The sequence below is a fragment of the Lonchura striata genome, chromosome 12 (genome assembly GCF_050655825.1).
Source record: "Lonchura striata isolate lonStrDom1 chromosome 12, ASM5065582v1, whole genome shotgun sequence".
NCBI classification, from domain to species: Eukaryota; Metazoa; Chordata; class Aves; order Passeriformes; family Estrildidae; genus Lonchura; species Lonchura striata.
Window position 1 is genome coordinate 2,712,493 of NC_140714.1, and position 20,810 is coordinate 2,733,302.

The 20,810-nt window shown below is 41.9% G+C and overlaps 1 protein-coding gene across 17 annotated transcripts in view; it reads right to left on the reverse strand.

Moving 5' to 3' along the window:
* Window positions 1–1,169: 1,169 nt before the first annotated feature.
* Window positions 1,170–20,810, reverse strand: part of CHL1 (cell adhesion molecule L1 like) — a 140,016-nt gene continuing 120,375 nt past the window's right edge. For 15 of the 17 annotated variants that reach the window (XM_085590282.1, XM_077786188.2, XM_077786193.2 and 12 more), the window contains 9 exons: window positions 19,315–19,537; window positions 17,991–18,106; window positions 17,595–17,799; window positions 17,243–17,365; window positions 15,672–15,851; window positions 9,592–9,753; window positions 8,835–8,966; window positions 8,042–8,114; window positions 1,170–6,188 (listed from right to left, as the gene is read on the reverse strand). In XM_085590282.1, the coding sequence (XP_085446408.1) occupies window positions 5,972–6,188; window positions 8,042–8,114; window positions 8,835–8,966; window positions 9,592–9,753; window positions 15,672–15,851; window positions 17,243–17,365; window positions 17,595–17,799; window positions 17,991–18,106; window positions 19,315–19,537 (1,431 nt within the window). In that variant the 3' untranslated portion in view covers window positions 1,170–5,971. The remainder of the gene's footprint in view (window positions 6,189–8,041; window positions 8,115–8,834; window positions 8,967–9,591; window positions 9,754–15,671; window positions 15,852–17,242; window positions 17,366–17,594; window positions 17,800–17,990; window positions 18,107–19,314; window positions 19,538–20,810) is intronic. The other 2 variants (XM_077786194.2, XM_085590288.1) reach the window with 2 other exon arrangements.

The following is a 20,810-nucleotide window of genomic DNA, read 5'->3' on the forward strand; positions in this document are numbered from 1 at the left end:
TTCTCCTCGCCATTATGCTACTGGGAAAAGTGTAAATCTCATTATTCCAGGATATGAATTATAATAAAACTTTCTTGGGATGCCCTTGATGCCTCCCTGAAAGGTGAATGCCTGTTAGCACAGGCCTACATTCCCACTGAGGTTATTCAGTACTTGCAGGTGAAGAATGCATTAAAAAAGTCCTGAAGCCTTCCTGCTGAAGTGAAGCAGCTAAAAACATGTGGAAAAAAAAAAAAAAAGGATAATTTCTTTCACTGAAATACAGTGAATTACACTCAGAATAGCACAGAATATTTCAATGAAATACACTCAGAAGAGCACAGAAGCCACATCAGCATTGAGGGTGATGCTAAGTATCAACCAGATCTTTCACATTCCGGCTAAATACATTAAAAATGGATTTTTCAGCAATATCAGCTGCCACAGGTTTGTCTGCTATCTTTTATTGGGTCCTCAGTTTGGATTCCAGGAATCAGGAGGGTGAATTTATGTTCACCTGCAGAACCTTCCCATGGGCAGACAGAGTAGAATTAATCCTAGAACAGAGCACTGGTGATGGGGAGAAGGAAGGGAGTAATGAAAGAACCAAGGTATTTTCCTTGGAAAACAAAGCCCATTTGCTAAATTCCTATAAAATGAATCCATATAGATTTCAGACTTGAAGCACAAGTGTAGTTTTCCCTAACATAAAAACAACCAAAAAAGGTATTATTGGGTTTGTATGAGCTGGATATTGATAAATTACCAATATTCTGGTGATCTTTAGTGAAGAGGAGTAGAAAGTCTGAGTGCTGGGAGATTTTGTGCTGCTAGCAGGGTGAGTAAAGCCTGTGAGAGATGCTAACAATATACAGGGTGATAGTTTGGCCCAGGAGAGGATCTCGTGGAATCAATGAGGAATTAAATTCAGGCTGTTTGCAGGTCAGGTCCATCCTGCTTTGGTGTCATATCTACAGGGCTGATGATCCATGGTGTCCAAAAATCCCTGTGAAAGCCAAGGGCAGCTAAACCTTGGTGTGAAACAAAAAAACCAAAACACATCACAACCTAGAGAGGGCTGTGAGCCACAGTTAAATCAGATTCCCAGCAAATAAACAGTGTCAAGTAAGAAAAGAATCAAACAAAACCCCCAAATCAAATAAAAGAAACTTGCTGATTGCAGCCAAGGCTTTTGAAGATTACATCAAGTCAAACTTTTATTAGCAAAGTTGTATTTCATGTAAAATGAAAATATCTTTTCAAACCGTACGTGCACATCTGCGTGGTACAAACAGCAACTACAGTACAACACGTTTCTCTAAACTTTAATCAATGCACACTAACATTTAGCTCCCAAAAAAGTAACATTGTGATGGTGACACCACATTTGCTTTGATCTTTTTCTCATGAAATTACAAAGTCTCTTGTTTAAAGTCAGAACCATAATAATAAAAAAAATGAACAGACAGAATGCTTTGGCTCAAACCCCCCGAGGGGCTCCTGCCTGAAAACAGAACAAATCAGTGCAGATCGCTTGAGATTTGACAGGAGAGATCCAGAGCTGCAATGTAAACATGTCCTGCTACTCCAGCGTGGTTTGTACCTTTATTTTTTGTCATAAACACTGACAGAGATGCAGCTGAGGGTGTGATCCATTGGCAAACAAAGGGAATTCTGCATGAAGAATTCCCTTTCTGTCTATCTGTTCTTACAGGTAAGCAAAATAACCTAAATACACTTCTCATCTGCAAAATCTTGGCTATGAAAAACGATGCTGAGGTTTCCTCTCGAAAGCTCAAGGAGTAGTGAATTTTATTCTAACTTTTCTTTAAAAAATGTGGAATCACTGCTTAAAAATCCCACCTTTTTTTTTTTTTAATATATATATATAGAAAGATTGTGCTACTATTTGTTTTCATGTCAAAAATAATATTGGCCTGAAAACTTTGATGAAAACCTCTCGTGCACTGGATTGAAGCCATTTAGCCAATGGAAGCAGTTCCCAGGAAAAGAGCTACTCACTGGAATTTGTGTAACATCAACACAGCAGAACAAATATCAATCATTAAATGATTTGCTAATCAGATCCATCTAAGATGTGACTTACAACAAATGTTTTTAAAGTTTTTTATACATGAACACACAATTTTATCCAGAGGGGAGAAGTAAATTTTCTGATTTGATTCCTAATTCTGCTCTTCCTAAAAATCCAGCCCCAGCAGGGCTTTGATGCCCAGTGCTGTACTTTTATCATGCTGGAGTGCAGAGCCATGAGGGTTTCTGGAGATTGGATCCCCTAATTTTGATAGAGAGGGAAGCTGGGCCTGTTCCTGCAAATTCTTGATAATGCTATTAAATTTTTATATAGCTGTATGTATATATATATATATGCATGTGTTTGTGTGTGTGTGTGTGTGTGTGTGTGTGTGTGTATGTGTGTATATATATATATAAATAAGAGAAAAATTATCAGTATTATTCTGCTCTGGGAATCCAAACAGCTTCCTTGGAAGAAAGGAGAGAGGGGTTTTCTTCCCATTATTGAAGAAGAGTTGATTTTATTTGTTTAATGTTATGCACAATCAAAACTGCACAACTTTTTCAGCAAGAGCCCTCTCTCTCTTCTTCCAGAGGCTTCTTAAATCCCCCAACCTGGATCTGTGGGGCCAGGGAAATGCCTCCTCCCTGATGGGTGGAATTACATCCTGGCTTGCCTTGGATATCAAGTCTGAAAGTGCCATTTCCCCTCTCACACTTCTTCTGAGGCAAAATGTGTCAGAACCAAAGGGACCCAACCACAGCCTGGGATGGGATAATTCCTAATTCCCTGTTCTGCTCCCATGGCTGGACTCCCTCCTCCCAGCAGGCAGGCTGGAATTCCCTGCTAGGTGTTAATTAATGGAATCCCCACGGATTTCCAGGAGCTGATTTTAATAAACACTCCTGGCCAGAGAAAGAAAAAAAAAATAAAAAAAAAAAATCCAAAAAGTCCCAAACAAACCAATGCAAAGATTTAATGCTCAATGCACTATTTCAGAATAGGGTGCGATTTTTGGGGCTGTCCTGTGCAGGGTCAGAAGCTGGATTGTGATGACCTTGTGGATCCCTTCCAACTCAGGAAGTTCTGTAACTGCAGAGCAGTTGGTGACTCTTTTTCTGAGCTACATGGTCACATTTCCTCTCACCCAGCACAGATCAAGACAAAAACACAGCCCAGCTCCCTGCAATGACAAAAAACTCCCCAGGAAAACCTCAGCTTGCTCTGTTAATTTAATTTTGAAAACAAAATTCTCTAAAAAACTATCACTAACCTGCACTTTCCAGGGTACCTTCACAGCAGAAAAAATCACAGTGCAGAAGAAAAAGGAAAATAAGTGACTGGGGAAGAGGAAACAGCTCAGGTGAGTGAGATTTCCTGGGAGTTTAAGCCTCTTGTTAAATATTCACTGGGCATCTTCCTCAAAACCCGTGTTCAAAAATCCAGGTTCCATTGCACATCTTTTCCTCCCTGTTTGATTTTTAGGTCCTGAGGCATCGTGGAACACCAACACAAAGATTTAAGGCTGTGAATTAAAATCTGAGTGGACAAAAGCAGCACATCACAAACACCTCTTAGCAGCGACAGAGCAGGAGCTGCACGGGGGATTTATATCCATTATTGGATCATTTGACACTCACTAATATGGTCTGAAATTGAACAAAGGAATTGAATATTGTTTAACAGAGGCATTTTCTGGGATGAGGGGTCTGGTTTATCTGCAGTGCTCCACAGGAAAACGTGATGGGTGTGTTCAGGCACAGCCCCTCCAGCCCAAAGTGAGGATTTAGGGGAGCCCACCCCCATTTTATTCCCTAATTTTCAAAGAGCTTTGATCCCTGCAGATGATTCCCAAAGGAAACACATTAAAAGCAGCCCAAAGCAAGCAGTAAGTTGTCACAAGCCTAATCAGTTCTTAGATTTTATCTGGCTTGGGCTGCAGCAGACACGAGTCAGCAGATAAAGATGCTGCTGGGAAATGTCTCTGTTGATGAGATGCCAATTTTCACATTTCTCTAATTCTAATTCTCTAACTCCCTTCTTTGGAAAATTACTTTTTTTTCCCCAAAAAATACCTAAAAGACTTTTGGACCTTTTCAGTGTTTCGATTGAGTGAAGTACAGAAAATAGGACTTTGTAAGTAATAAAAAGTGAATAATGTGGGTCACTGCTATGGGATGGGATAATTTTTGATTGAGGGCAGATTTCCACTCACTGTTTTATATTCATAGTCTGAATGGGGCTTTTGGGGTGGCTGTTTGGGGTTTGCTTTTCCTAAATAGAGGTTACATAAAAAGCCCTTAAAAGCTCTAATTAAAACCCCAAAAAGAGGCACAGATAAGCAGAAGCTTGAGCACCAAAGGCTTCCAGAAACTGCCAAGCTCTGAGGAGCAGCCCCAGCCTGGGGGAGCTGTGTGGGATCCACAGCCCTTCCACTGGGAAAAATCTGCATTTCCCTGGGCTTAACTGTAGCCCTTGCTGGAAACTCAGAACCACGTGAGTAATTCTTGCTTCCTCTCTTTATTCCACTGAAATCATGGGGGAGCCATTTGGGGATATTTGCCTAATTGCTATCAGGATGCCAAACAACTTTTAGGATCTATTCCTCCCCTGCAGGAACTACTGAAAAACTTTTATAGTGGGAGTGTCAGAAGAAATGAAGCCATGTTGATGCTCTACTCAAACAAGCAGATTCAAAAATACAAATGCTGTTAAAAAGAGATTCAGGAGATTCCAATACAAAAAGACCAAAAAAATGTGCTGTACAGCTCGGCTGAGTTAGTGTTGGAGAGGCAAAGAACCAGATTGAAACCAGCATTCAGTCAACAAAATAGGAAAACAAACTCTATTATAATATTTTCTCTTTGCTTTTGCTTTTTGTTTATTTAACAGTGATTAGGTTGAAAAGAAATGAACTCTTGAAATTCAGGTAGGTCTAGTTTAGATGCTGCTTGAAAGGTGAGAGGTTTGGATGATTCCTATACACACAACTCCTCCTCAAAACTAATTTTGCTGGTCCAAATCCATATTGAGAAGCAAATCTACTCATTCCTACACAGCTATACAGACCCATGCTAGCAACATGTCTCAGTTCAAAATAAAACCAGGCTGCTCTGGACTTGTGTCAATATTAATATCATATGTACAACGTCTCCATGAAATGTTGGCTAGCTCACAAATATACAGATATGAGACAGACACCAAAGAGTTTGCTTAGAAATGCAGCTTGCAGCTGGGAAAAATTAAAAATCTTTCGAGTGATGGTGGATGGGAACCCTGTTTTGCCTTGCCACAGGAAAGAGCTGCAGCTTAACTTATTTAAGGAAATAGTGCCAGCTACTGGGCAGCAGCTTCACCCACACTCTCCTGTGGGTAAAGCTGCATTTCTAAATATTGGTAATGGAAGTCAGCTGTAACCACTAAAACATTTTTTTTTTAATATCATACACAAAGGGGTTTAATTCTTTAGGAAAAAAAATTATACAATATATAGAATATATTTCTCTGGTATTTTAAATTGTAATATTCCTTGTTATGTCGCTTTGCAGAGTAACCTGGTTTTGTTGGTGCCGTTATAACCAAGGCCATGAGGGAATTTTACACACACACCTGTGACAACACCCATACAGGGCAAAAATACTACACAGAGAAACATATTCCAAGCCTAAGAAACACCTGGAGCAGCAGGCAAGGACACAGATGTACCACCAGAGCAAACTCTGGTTTGCTCAGACTAACACATCGTGTAGAAAAGAAAGAATTACTCCATTTTATTGAGAAGAAAACACATAGAAATTAGGATGGAAAAAAATCATCTTTTAGTGGCAGTGACTCGTTTTTTTATTACCTGGATGTCAGGATTCTCCTGACTGGCTCAAGTGGCACCCTGCTCCCCAGCACAAGAGTAACTGTGGAGCTAGCCAGGATGAACACCACAATTAAACACCAATCGTTTTAGGCGTGCAGAGGAAAAGTCGCCGTAGAACTCCCAGTGCTTTCCACTGATCCTTTCTCCTTAGATCCAGAATAAGCTCCAATAAATGAACCATCTTCATTGAACATGCCATGCTCCCCTTCTCCATAATCTACCAGACTATCAGCACTTCCAGTGGCTTTAATGTCCCCGTTAAGTGACTGGAGGCTGCCTTTCAGCGGCTTTTCATCGCTGTCACTACAAAATAAAGAGATGCCTTTCCAAAAATCTGCCTTGCACTGGCAAGGAGGGACACTGCTCTCGCCTTGGGAATGGGGGAGTGAGGGACCCATGGGTGGTAGAGTGAGGATGATCCCTGCTCCTCACACACCTGAGCTCCCCAACACGGGATTTTGTCATGATTGCAACAAATTAATTGGGAAATGGGCATTATCAATACCCATCTATTTGGATTGTTCTCTTTTTGCCTTGGGCAGACAGAATGGACAGAAAGGGAGAGGGAAGGAAAAAGGAATGCTGGAAAGGATTGGAGGGTTCTGTTCCAGCCACCAGGGCTGATGTCAAGTCTTTGGACTTCTCATTTTACAAAACACTGGACAACATTCAGGGCCTATTTATTTCATTTTCCTTTTGAGGTGGGTGAATGAAGTGGTATCACTTCAGTGGTCACAGCTCACTGCTTTGGGAGCATCCCTTTGAGTTTATATGACCAATAAAGGTGCTTTTTCTCTTTTTTTCTGCTCTTATTTTATTTTACCAGAGTAAAACTGGAGTTTGCCTCTGCTAAGGGGGAAGAACTGGGAAAAAAACAAAGTAGAATCAATGTTTGCACTAGTGAAAATTCCAGGGAAAAGGGGAAGAACTTGGAAAAACCAAAGCAAAATGAATGTCTGCAACTGCAGACTCTATTCTGTGAAAATTCCATGAAAAAGGGCAGGCCCGCCACAAAAATTCTGGAAATAAAAGGGGAATTTTGCTGTCCATTTCTCCTAATGGCACTACAGAAGAGGAACAAGAACGGGACATTTGGGGGGATTGGCAAAATATTAAAAAATATAGGAAAAAAAACCTAAATTAGGCCTCTGGATTAGGGACATAATTACTGAAGTTCAGCCCTTGCTGTTAATACCAGCTCAGTTTCAATTTTTTGGCAATTTTATCTAAGCAGGGGCAGACAAATGAACCCGAGCTTCATTTCTCCAGGATTGACTCAATATGTGCATAAACAACACAGAAAAAAAAATCACTACTTTTCTGCACAGGGCACTTCTTCTCAGAAAAAAAAGACAAGTTTGGATTTCAGGGGGAAAGGAGGGGGTCAAAGTTATTAACCTCAGGGCTTTCTTACCTTTCTAAATATTTGTCCCATTAGAAAGCATTAAAAATTAAATAAAGATGAAATTATGCAGAAAAAAAAAAGCCCTACTCCAGTACAAATAATGTAGTATATATAGGTGGGATTTCGACAGCAGTTTTATGCCCTTAAGGGCAGCAACACCAGTTTTCCAGTATGGCTCTTATAATTATGTATTTTCCTTCACATCATAATTACATATTGCTAGAAGTTTTAGTTATTTTAAAGCAGCCAAAGTGGTTATTTCAATTCTCCTACAGGGATTTCTGTAGAGAGATGTTTGGTTTTTTAATATTTTTTTACCATATTCCAAACTTTTCTTTGTTTTCTTCCCCAAAATTCCCCATATAACATTATTTGGGTCTGAGTTTCAAAAACCCACTGAAGACATAGAATTCAATCCATTGACTTCAGTGAGCTTTTTAGCAGGACCCCAGATTATCATATATATTTACATTATTCATACAATGCTAATTAAAAAAAAACAAACAAACAAAAAAAAAAGTGAAAAATAACCACCAATACATCAACATTTCCTTATATCCCAGCTTGGATGGATTGAAATATACTGGATATACCTTTATATTCCTACTCTTATCCACTCCTATGAGGTTTGCTTTGAAAATGAAAAACAGCATTAATTGCATGCCATAAAAATGTCCCAAATAATGATGGCATCTGGAAACAAACAAAACCCCAAGAAATACAAAGGCTTGTGAAAGCAGGTCCTATTTACCTATATTCCCCAAAGATTTCATCTTTTATTGATTGAGCTTCGGGATCTGGATGCAAATCTTCTTTTTCTTTCACTGTACAAATAAAATAAAGGACAGATCTCTGTGTTGTGTTCTGCCATGGGTTTTTTCTTTTCCCAGGGGCAATCTGCACTCACCTCCAGCCTGGCCTGGAGCTGGCTGGACACAACCTGGGAGCTTCCAAGAGTTTGGGATCATTCCCTAATTGATTATAAGCAGGTATTTATAGACTCATGGAATGGTTTGGGTTGGAAGGGAACTTAAATCCCATCCAGCACCATCAGGGACCCCTTCCACCATCCCAGGGTGCTCCAAGCCCTGCCCAACCTGGCACTGAATGTTTTCAGAGATGGAGCATCCACCACCTCTTTGGGCAACCAGATTTCCACTTCAATACATTTACCTAAATCCTTACTCACTGCTCGGATAGTGACAGAGGTAATTTTTAGCAAAATATTCCACTATTAAGCTGCCTGTGGAAGTTCTGTCCGTGTGTCCAGCAGCAGTTCCCAGGTGGAAAGCAGGCAGAGAGTGCTGCCAGCAAGGATCTTGCTGGATTAAATGCTGGAATATTCCAGGAGTGCAGGCTCTGTGACCAGCACGCAGCACAGCTCCACTTACATTCATTAAAACCCCTTCCGTGGATATTTATCAAAAGCTACAAATCCTAATTGGATGTTTGTGCTCGCGGCCTTGCGGGCCCCAGAGAGAAACCTCTGAAGGATGTTAGTTATTAACATGTGAACATAGGGAAAGGACAATAAATCCATTTACCTGAATATTTGCCTCCTTTATTTCTTCTGACAAAGCAAATTGTCAGCAGCAGCAGGGTGAGCAAGGCGATGGCGCACATCAGCCCGATGAACCAGCCCTGGGTGGAAATCCCCTCGTAGATGCCAGCGTAGGCTTGGGGAGATGGCAGAGGAGCAAAAAATTAATCAGAGGGAAAGGGCAGCACCCCACAATAACACAAACACATCACGTTCCTCTCTGGACCTTAATGGACTCAGTCTATCGCTACTGATGGTGCTCAGCTTCAGCGCGAGGCCGGAATGTGTCCAGAGTGTGACATTTGGGACTGGAGGGGAGCGTGCAGGTGACAAGGGACGACACAGACACTTGGCAAGGCGGCTCTGAGAGAGCAGTTGACTCACAGGATTAGCACCACACAGGAAAGCTGAGCACAGAGCTGTTAAGCCTCCCATGCAAAAGGAGTTTTGCGAAAGAGAGAGAGGTAAAAGTGCCCCCCAGTACATGCAAATCACCAAACTGGCCACTTAAGGGCTTTATCCCAGCTGCCCTCTCACATTGCACAGGTTTGTGAAGGTTTGGGACTGTCCCAGGCTGTTGTAAAGCACAGGGCTCAGCCAAGAACGTGGGACGTGTTTGTGCTGCCATGGGATTCAACTGCAAGGGCCAACCTCAACCCCACGGCACGGAACGATGAGTCTGGGACACTCACACAGGAACCTCAGCATGGATTCACAGGGAAAAACAAACGTTCAGCACCTCGAAGGGCTTCGTGGCTCACCTCTCCCCCTGGTCTCAATTACATCTTCAAAAATGCTATTGTTATCCACCCAGTTCTTAGTCACTAGGCGGATTGTGTACTCAGCGCCAGGCTCAAGGGCCTCGCTGGGCTGAAACTTTGGGGTGGGCTTTACTGCGTCTGAAATCCTGCCGCTGCCTTTACCTACGGAATGCACACATTCAAGGCATAGGGATTAATGGCATTCGTGGACAAGAAGCCTAGGAAATGCACAGTTACAAATAACAGACAAATACAACGTGTCATTTTAAACATTTGGCATCAGGCAATCTGATTTTCCAAAGCAAAAAAAAAAAAAAAATACCCCCGAACATTCCCTCTGTTTGATTTTTAGTCTTCCATCAGATGAATCAACAGCAGTCCAGAGTAATCCTGATGTTTGTACAACTTTCCCAGGATGAAAGTTAATATTGATGGGGGATTATGGATCTGCTTTAACTAATGCCTGCTTAAAAAATTACAACTTGCAAACGGGCTTGCTTTGTGTGGATAATCTAGGGTTTGATGCTTCTCCCGTTGAACTGAACTCAGCAGGGAGGCACAGGCAGCTTGTTAGCTGGATATGGATCCTTACATGTCTCCCAGAAAAAATTAACATTGGGATTTGTGCTTGCTTCTCTCCTGACAGTGATTTTCTGTGTCCTTTTAAATTCCACAATGCCTGCACAAAGCACTGGTTTAGAAACAACTCAACAATTTGCCTGTAAATGGACATTTAGGCATTTAAGTGTTGCTGATGAGTTTAATATTTGATTAGGAGAAGGTAAATTCCACTAGTTCTGGTTATGGAACCTTGTTATTTGCAAAACACCTCTGTAGCCCGGTCTGCATTCAGATTGTAGGCATTAAATAAGATTTTTCAGAACAGCTTTTGTGGAAAGCAGGACATTACAGCAGTTGACAATCACTGCCTGGACACAAACAGCATGTTCAGCAAATTCAGAACTGTGTGTGACATGGAGGGGTCTCTTACAACATGGAAATATCCCTGTCCTCGATGGCAGGAGAGAAATTTGGGGGGGCTGCACTTAATAAAAATAATTCTTGAATTGTTCTTGGTTGCCTAATTTGCCTGTTTTGTCCAAAGCCATCTAAAAGCACAAAGTATAATCTGAAAACTACTCGGCCAATTAGCACTGACAGGGGAACAATGCTCATTAATACTCTAACTAGTAAATAAGCAAAGCAAGAAGCTGCTGGAGATTAAGGCCGAGTTGACAGCTGAAGAAAAAAAAAAGAAAAAAGATTAAGATAAATCCAAGCACAGTCAAAGCAGCAGTTCAGGATAAGTTTTTCAAGGGAACTCTCCATGTATTACAAAGAGTTAAATGAGCAGACCACTGGGACCAGAGAGAAACATCCAGCTGAAACACTGCTGATACTGAAGCACAGCTCATTAGTATAAATTAATCCATCTATGGGTAATTTTTGCTAAATGAAGTATGTGAGACCCAGCTATAGTTTTTAATCAAACCAAAAATTAGGCAACAGGATAACACAGGTACATTTTAATTACATGCTCTAAAATCAAGGCATCAGAAAAATGGGAATATTATCCATAAAGGAACAGGAATGAGCATGAACCTTCAACCCAGTATCTGTTAAATACCACTAACACTTGTGCATGACATGGTAACTACACGACCCAAAGTGTTCACAGCACCAACCTCCTAAGGAAGAATTTTTCCTGAATTCCTGGAAAGAAAATCCTAAACCTTGAGCTCCTGGCAGGTGGTTTGTGGTTCATATTCTTAAACCAGCTTTACCAGTCCCTCTCTGCCCCTTATTTATTCCAGCCTGTTTATGAACCATCAGCTCTTTAGAGAAGCAGAAAGAGGGAAGTGAGATGGTTGGAAAAAATCCCTTTTTCTGTCTGCTTATTGCTCAGCTCTGTGTGATGCTGCAGCTGCCCTGGCACACGGAGCAGCTTAGGACTGGGATGGACCTTTTGGGATGAGGATGAGCCCAGCCTAACCTGGCACTGGGGATTCAACAACAACTCTCCATTTAGCATCTCCTATCCTAAAATACTCATTTTTCCCTTTAAAACTCAGAACAGGTATCCAGTGCTGGGTGATTACAAGGTTTTTGTTTGTTTGTTTGTTTGTTTGTTTGTTTTTTCCCATGCCATTTCTTCCTGGTCTGTGTGACACAGCCAACAGGAGCCCTACAGAGCAGAAACTTTGCTAATGGGGGCAGGGTTGGTGGCTGGAATAGAAAAAACAGTGCGACCTCCTGAAAAATAAAAGCAAAGATACACAGATAAGGCAAAGCTCCACATTCTGGAAGGCCAGGAACATCCTGAAAGCTGCAGGAATTAGCTGCAGAAAATTGAAAGCAGTTGGGTTGGGTTTTTAATCTCCAATAAGGGAGAAAGGAGCATTAGTAATAAAGGCATATCACCAGCACTTCTCATCTTCCCCCACTATTTATCAGCCACACCATGGGACTTGCATGAACATTAAACACTGAACTGCAATTTTACAATATTCCTACCGGGCTCCAAGATTTATGAGGAGAACAAAACACACATTTTTTATAGAAGCTTATGGTATAAAGGGAAAAACAATAGAAAGCACCCCCGAAGATTTTCCAGAGTGTTCTCCAAAAGTTAGCACATCTGTTATAAGATATACTTATATAAAAAATCCTGGCAGTCTGAGAGCTAAATACTAATTGTGGGCAGCATCTTAATTTATAACCATACCTGTCTAAATACATCTGCTGCAATAAATGCAAAGCTGAACTTCCATTAATTTTCCACTGCTGCCTCGCTGTTAAAAATGTATAAATATGCAGCACAAGAATCCTTCATTTTCAGGACTTTTCAGTGCAGGAGGTAATTCATGTTAAATTTGGATTATTTTATACTAGAGAGATTAGCCAACCTGTTGCACATAAAATTTATTGAGAAAAATTTATAGGTGAGGTGGTGATCAAGAAATTTGCACCGATTTCATTAGATTTTCTTGATTGTGAGCTAAAATATAGGGTTTGGTGCTAATAGCATCAGTAGTTGTATACAGGAAAGGTATTTTATTATTCATTTTATACCATGCCCAGGGCAAAAGAAAGCTGAACCCACATAGCTTATTCCAAATGGTTACTCTGGTCCTGAAGGACAGGAGCCTCTCCCCAAGATTTTGCAAAAGCCTTTGGGAATTACGTGCCAACAGCCCCTGGAATATAATGAAATTGGTGAACTTTTATTTCCTGGCTTCTCTGGAGAATAAACCTACAACTGCGTGGCTTCATGTGGATGAAATTCTCATTAATGCTTGGATTTCTGGACACACAATGATAATTCTTGACATATAATATGTGTTTGGTAATCCCTGAGCAACACTGGTGACAAGATGAAAAGGAGCTTTGTGTTAAAGAAGGGCCGCTACATTAAATTAATCTTTTCACTTCTGGAAGAACATTATTTTGTGTTCTGTTTCTGAGGGCTAATGATCTTGGGGAAATTGACATTTTCAAGGAGAAAATTAATTAGTTTGGAGGTCATTTAAGACATACTGCCTGAAAATACGAAGACAGGGATTATAGTAATTTTCTTAGGACAACATATCTTCTTCTGTGGAATGAAACCAAGATGAAATCACAGAAATTAAGCTATTATTTATTTTGCAGTACAATCCAAATCCCCTTTTGCTCAGGTTCAAGAATCATTTTATCAAGAAATGATAAAGATCTTAAGTTGCCTATAAGGGTTTCATTTCTGAGTTGTTTTCCCTGTACAGATTTGTTTTCAATGGTGGTACACGAATCCTTGCATATATTAAATAAGGAAATTCCTTTTTCTTTCTAATTCCAGACAACAGTACCAGGGATAACTGCAAATAAATTAAAGCAACAGCAGTGATGGAGATCAAGTTAGGAAAAAAAAAAAAAAAAAAAAAGTGAATGAATCCAGAGCTGCCACCTTAACATCTCCACTTTCCTGGCAGATTGCATTGTGAAATTCTGAAACACCCGTGGCAAAGGCTGAATTGCAGCAGTGGAAGTTTCCAGAGCCTTAAAATGAACAACGAGAGCTTTATGGGTTTATTATTAAACTGGAACAGAGTGGTTATAGAATCACTGAATCAACCCCCAAAGAAACGTGGAGTGCTCCATCATGGAGTTTCATTTCAGAGGGCACCACATTTTATATCTGCCATTTACGTGGGTCATTTGAAATTATAAACTTTGACTTCTGAAATCACTCCCCTCCTTCAAAAAGAGAGATTGTTTTAATTTTGAGCAATTGCCTTGCTCCCCAAACCACAGCTTAAAACCCCAAGGAGGTCACTGGAAAGAGTGATTTTTAATTTTTTTTTCAGCCTATCATGTTTAGGTGAAAAATATCTGAACAATTTAACCAGCAAATAATGACACAGAACTCTAATGGCATCTCAGTGACAGATGCACTGCCCTAATTTAGGGTGGCTTGAGAAGCAGCAAGGAGCACACATAAATCATAGAACTGAACCCTTGCAGCTTTCATTAATTATACTGCTCTCGTCTAAGAATATTTCACAAGAATCAGGTGTTGCCACCGCTGGAACAGAGTTTAGGAAAGTAGAGAATGAGAACAAAATGAATGTCAGCATCTCTAAACCATGACAAGGTTATTTCAAGGAGTCAAAACACATTATTCTGGTCGCCCAATGAAGGCCAGAAAAGGCAGCTAATGAGGGGAAAATAGGGTATTCTTATCTTGGAAAAAGAAGAGATATTTTTCTTTTCTTAATGAGGAATAAATCATGGTGATTAATAGTTGCTACCAAGTGAGTACCTGTATCCTACAGTGAGACTGGAGGCCAAAAGAGAGTTGAGAAGGAGTTTTACTACTTGGGAAAACAAACAGCAGTTCCTGGATGTGGAACTGGAACATGAAGGTTTAAAACACATTTTTCCTGTTTTACCAATAACTGAAAAGAATTCTGCAACTTAGAAGTCCAACAGCACATGGGCAATTTTTCTATTTTCCATCAACATTGCTGCACACTGTTATCTTTGCTAAAAATGATGCAGTCAGGACTCTTTTGCTTATCACATTCTCTTTCTCCTTCCCCAGGGTAAGTGCACAGCAATGGTTTCTGATTAATAGCAAGGAGCTGCTCCTCAGCACTGTGGAGTTCTCAGACTTGCTGAGCACAGTACATTTTATTTCATTTTGGCTGAAAGTGAAAGATGAGCTATCATAGAGTGCTTGGGATTTTCCTTTAAATCACTGAACATCACTGTTTCAGCACAGGGTGTAAGTGGCACACAAACACTCATTCCTGGTCTCTGATAAAATAATCATAAATAATGGAGCAAATGCAGTCAACTTGATGTTTATCTGGATTTTCCATGTCAAACTGCTGACCCTAATGTTGCTGGCATTCCCCTATCTTCATGCATGAGCAGAATTTGTTTTTATAATATTACTGAGAACAGATTATCTGCATCTTCAATTTTCTGTTTGTGTCTGAATGCAATTCACTTATTCCAGCACGGCTTCAGGAGTTGATAGGTGGGAACAGAAACAGGTCTGCACAGCAAAATGAAACAGATGAGCTCTGCTTCCCTGAAGAACACCATGGCCACATTAAAAACTCCATTGACTGCTCTCATGGCAAGGAAAACAAACTTCCTTCCCCTAATTACAAAGGAAACGTCAAGCCTGGATTATTCCCGATGGATTTTTCTATTACAGAAAAGCAGAGTAATGCAGAGTCCCCAGGCAGGTGTGAAGGAGAACTCCTTATTGCACAAACCAGGCCTTTTAAAGCAGCTAGGCTGTTACCAGCTGCATTCTGTCAAAGCACAACAAATGTAACTCAACCAACCACCATAAACCACGATGTGTCGTGGCTCTATAACTTGTTTTATTACCTCCAATTCAAGCTGAGTCACTTTCCTACCTCCAATTCAAGCTGAGTCTCTTTCCCACAGTCCTTTCTTAGCTGAAGCAGCAGGCTCTAGCCATGATTTTACATGGGTAACAAAGCCCTAATTCCGTAAGGTTTTACCTACAATTTTCCTGCTATTCTCAGAGCTCCTCCACACCGAAGCGGGTTTTGCGGACTTACTGCCTTGGGCCAGCGTCAGCCCCTCCTCAGTGGCCGCCTTCCCGCAGCCCTTGGCCGTGCAGGCTTTGATGTAGAACTTGTACTTGGTGCTGGGGCTGAGCCCCGCCAGGCGCCAGCTCAGCGCCGAGCGGTTGGCCACGCTCACGTTGCTCACGGCGCCCACCTCGTGCGTCTCGTTGACTGCAAGGGAAAAACACCTCGGTCAGAGCCACAGAAAGGTGTCCTGGGCACCCCCAGGAGGGAGCAGTCGGCAGGGAGAGGGGAGGAGGAAGGCTGGGGGAGTGTAGGCGCCCTTCCCGTTGGTGTTAAATGGGATTTGTGTCCTCCGTGCCCATCTCCCGATGGTTCGGGGAGATATCACTGCTCTTGAAAAGTTCTCTGATTGCACATATGCACAGCCTCAGAGGGAGGTAAGAAGGACTGTCTCCTAGATCATTAAATATCCATTCATTGCTTCTTGCTTTGATTCCAAACATCTGCAAACTTTTACCGGCAGCTCAGAGGGTGGTTGGTGTGCTGTGAGCTGCTCTGGCTCCTCAGAGCTGGCAGCTGAAGGAGCGATTGTGAGAAAATTGACAGGATCTTATAAACACACAGAAATAGCTGAAGGGAGGTGTCAGAAGATGGACCAGACTGTGCTTGGTGGTGCCCAGCAATGGGCAGGAACTGAAGCCCAGAAGCTCCACCTGGACACGAGGAAGAACTTCCCTGTGGAGTGTCAGAGTACTGGAACGTATCCCCAGCGAAGTCACCCTCACTGGGGATACTCCAGAGCCATCTGGACACATTCCTGTGCTGTGGGATGGCTGAGATGACTCTGTGTTCCCTTCCAAACTCAACAAGTCTAGAATCCTGTAAATAGATCCACTCTCTGCCCTTAATCGGCAAAAGCAAAGGGAAGATCCAGATGCAAAGGCATCTGAGCAGTTCTGCTACCAGCAGAGAGAAGTGTAAAGTACAGGGGTGATTTTTTTTTTTTTTTTATATAATTATGGCACAGAATCATCCTTTCCACTCTCAAAGAACATGTAAAATACACTGAATTATCATCACACCACATAACTGGTGTTGTGACAGTTTGGGCTAAGTACTGGGTCTTGCCTGAGGCTGTTTTTGTTTCTCATTTCTTTCCTAGGCAGAAAGAAAGAAGTCCCCTGGTATTTGGTTGTTTTCAGTGTGATTACTCAACACCATGACTCAGGTGGTCCTTTGTGTTTCTGCTGAGGCACCTTAGCGGGGAGAAACCCACTGATATAATGTGCAGATCTACATTAATGTGGCTTCATAGAGTGATCTCATCACAATTCACTTTGTATTAAATGAGTGTCACTACAGTAAAATGCACCTACAATTTATGGGCCTTTTTAGCCACTACATTAGGTGTAATTCGCCAATATGAAATAATTGAATCAGCCCATAAATGTGGGATAGGGAATGGCAGCAGTGGGAGCTTCCATGGGAAAAAAAAAAAGCATGGAAAACTGCAGGCTGCCCTCTGGCAGCCTCTGTGCACATCACAACTGGGAATTTTCTTTAACTAATTCTGAACTCAAAGCCAACGAGGCACATACTTATCTGGTACTGCAGAATGTAGCCAGTGAGGTGGCCATTGGCTTTCTTGGGAAGTCCCCAGGACAGAGTGACTGAGTCCTTGTCAAAGTTCAGGATCCTGAGAAAACGTGGCTGTTCAGGGACTGGAAGACACAGGGATGAGCTTTCAGAGGAGAGTGAACAGGTCTGTCTCTAAAAATCCGTGTTAAATGAGGATATAATGTACCTCAACACCCACAGCTCCCTTTTGAGAGAAGGGTTCTACAAATAGTGGAGTTTTTACTATCCCCTTAAATAAGGGAATCAACTCACCTTGTCCCAAGGACAATTTCAATTTATGACCCTCCATCCCATATTTTCCTCTTGTCTTACCTCCTTCTGGAGTCTCAAACACCACAGGGGAGCTCTCAGGGCCATCTCCTCTGGAGTTGAAAGCCAAAACTGTCAAGTGGAATTCACTGAAGGGCTCCAGGCCAGGAATCATTCCAGAGTTCCTGTCTCCTACAAACGTCAGGAAATGTTTCTCTGGGTGATGCCTCTTTCCATCCAGCATGCTTCTTGTTTTCCACCAGCTGACCTGCGAGGAGATTGGGACTTCTATAATTATAGATTGTATTTGTATTGTATATTGGGATTATATTGTATGTGGGGATGAGCATGATCATGATCTCTCACCTTCCCAAAAGCAAGAGATTTCAATCTGCAATCATTGCAATCATTTGATGATTTATTCAACTACATACAAATACTGATAGAGAGATTCATAACCTTGTAGCCTCTTAAGTGCCCACGAACTCTGTCCCTCGGTATCCCAAACCAGAAGACTTGGACCAGGGTGCTGTTCACAACCTCCACCGACACGCCCGAAGGAGCAGCATCTGGAACTGTAAAAACAAAAGCCCCAGGTGTTAAAAACACTTCCAAACCCACAGATTCACACTGTTCACAGCTCCAGGGCTTGGCTTTCCAGCTCTAGCTGTGCCACTTCATACAGTCTCACTGTGGGCAAGCAAAAAGCCATTCCACCTGCATCCAGTGGGTGGAATGGGCCAATAAACATTATTTTTCTGTATTTTTCTGCTGAGGGTTGAGATACATGTGTACTGGGACACATGAATTTCTGCACCAGTATTTATGATTTCCTGTTTCAAGCAATGCTTACAGCAGTGAGAAGAATAAAAAAATGATTAACACAGCACTCAAGAAGGCAATCATAAAGGTTTTTTTTATAATCAATTTCATTTTACAACTCAGCTCATTAAACAGTAGGATTTTAATCACTGCATAACACAGAGAGCTATTACAGTGCCTGCAAAAAAGGAGGCCTTGATCCATTGACAACTAAATTGCGAGGAAGATTTTCCACTGGTAGATGCAAAATTAGACACATCACAGAGAGACAAAGAAAATAAACATGCTGTGGAGTTTCTATCTCCTCATTCTCACTATTTGCCACCCCTTCTGCACCACCAGACCTTCCTGCTCCCACCCCTGGGTGGGCAGAGGGGATTCTCCTGTCTGAGCACCACTGAGTCCATTTCCAGCACTGACACTCCACCTGGGAGCCATGGAAAACCCAGGGGCAGAAACCCAGGCTGGAGACGATGACACATTCTTCAGGGACTCATGGACAAGGTAACACCATCGCACGTGGGAACATGGCTTTGTCTGCAAATTCACTCAAACACTCAGTGCCTGCGAGTTTGTCCCTAATTGTCCAAGTATTTAACTTCTGACAGCATTAAACTGCTGGGTCAAGCCTCACAGAGCCCAGAGAATTTTTCCCTACCAAGTACAACCCGACTGCTACACTTCAGAGACTTCTCATGGACTGTGGCCTTCCAACAAGTACCCAGACTCAGCCAACAACTGAGATTAATGAGAGCACAAGTGACCTTTCCAAAAAAAACCCTTACATTCCAGCAAGCTGGAGTCCAGGCACCCAGCACGGGTCACGTCCATGCCTGATGGAGCCCATCAGGCTGAGCCCTGTCACTCCAGCAGCTTTGGGCTGCCCAATCCATCACTCCACACCTGAGCATTCTGCAGCACAAGAAACCCCCATTTTTACAGCCAAGTTCCTGCCACTCACCGTCCTCTCCTGAATATCCAATGGTGATGTTTGGTTCCGGGCCAGATCCCAAATTATTCACGGCCTGGACTTTGATCTCGTAGGGCACGAAGGTGGGCACGTTCCGCACGCTCAGGGAGTGCTTCTTCACCAGCTCCTCGTTCCAGTCGGTCTCCACACCCCGCTGCCTCCAGCTGACCTTGTACTCCAGCCCCGGCCCGTTCCTCTCCGTGGGCTTCAGTGGCTGGGGAAAAGTTAAGAGAGATCTTGTCTGCCTTTGCTGTAATCACAAACCAGCAGCCAAAGGGGAGTGGGATGGCTTTGGAATGTGTGATACAACACTGGGACAGAAAAAGGGCTAAACACCCAATCTTTGAGGTTTTGCTGTCCTTTTAATTTTAGGATGATTGGAACAACATCGTGACTTCAAGAGAAAGGAGGGTGAAAGGCTTGCATTAAAATCCAGATTAATTTCTGTCTCCTACACACATCAGGCTTTGTTTTGCCACAGGTTTTCCTGTGTGAGGTGAAACCACACGCCTTCAGCACTACTGAACTGCACAGTTTGGCATAAGGCTGTGTGTGCCTTTTAGCAGAGATAAAATTTGCATTTTATCCTAGAATTTTATGTAGCACAGCAAGTTGGGTCATTAAAATTTAGATTTGTTCTAACTACACACCAAATGGTTGAAATTACGCCTGGACATTTAATGTGCAACTGCTGGGCCACTCTGCTTTTACCAATCAGCTGGAGAATTCATCCCAGCAGGGTTTCCAGCTAATTAACATGAATTTATAAAATATTAGGAGATGTATAGCAATAGCTTGTCATGAAACATCCTCAAGATGAGTTTTTTTTCTCTGAAAATGCTCTACTTTAATTAAGAAAATTAAATAACCACCTACCCTTCCAAAAAAGCTAAACACTGGAACAGCTGTGGGTGTTTCCCACCATATAGGCTGTCTTTAATAATATTTGAATATAAGCAAATATGAAATATATAATAGCTGGTTTGTATCCAAGAGGTCTGACAGGAAATAGCATCAAATACCAGTAGAAAGTTATTCCCTTTTGATGCTCCTCATGCGCAGGGAGACCTAATTTTGGGGGATCTGCAAAAAATTCCCACTGATCTGCTCTGCTATGGGGACCTTTGGGATGTCTGAAGCAAAGGAATTGGGAGATTGGGAGATTTCTCACAGGCACCACCTCCACAGCAGATCCCAGTGAATGGGATTTGCAAGAGAAGATGTAGAAGTAAGTTTCCTCCTAAACATCTGATTTCTTGTATAGAGTTAAATTGCAGCACTGCTTGACTTTTATTTTGATCTCCCTTAAGGCTGCAAATCCTTGGCTGAAAATCTCAGTCACTAAAGCTCAGCTGGTCTCTTAATCCAAAATAGGCAGATTGACATCATTCTGCAGCCTTTGTCTGTCAGAAATAGCCTGTGCAGTGCCCAGCAGTTCCTCTGAAAAGCGCACAGGAAATGCCATGAATAAATGAATATCCTTTTTA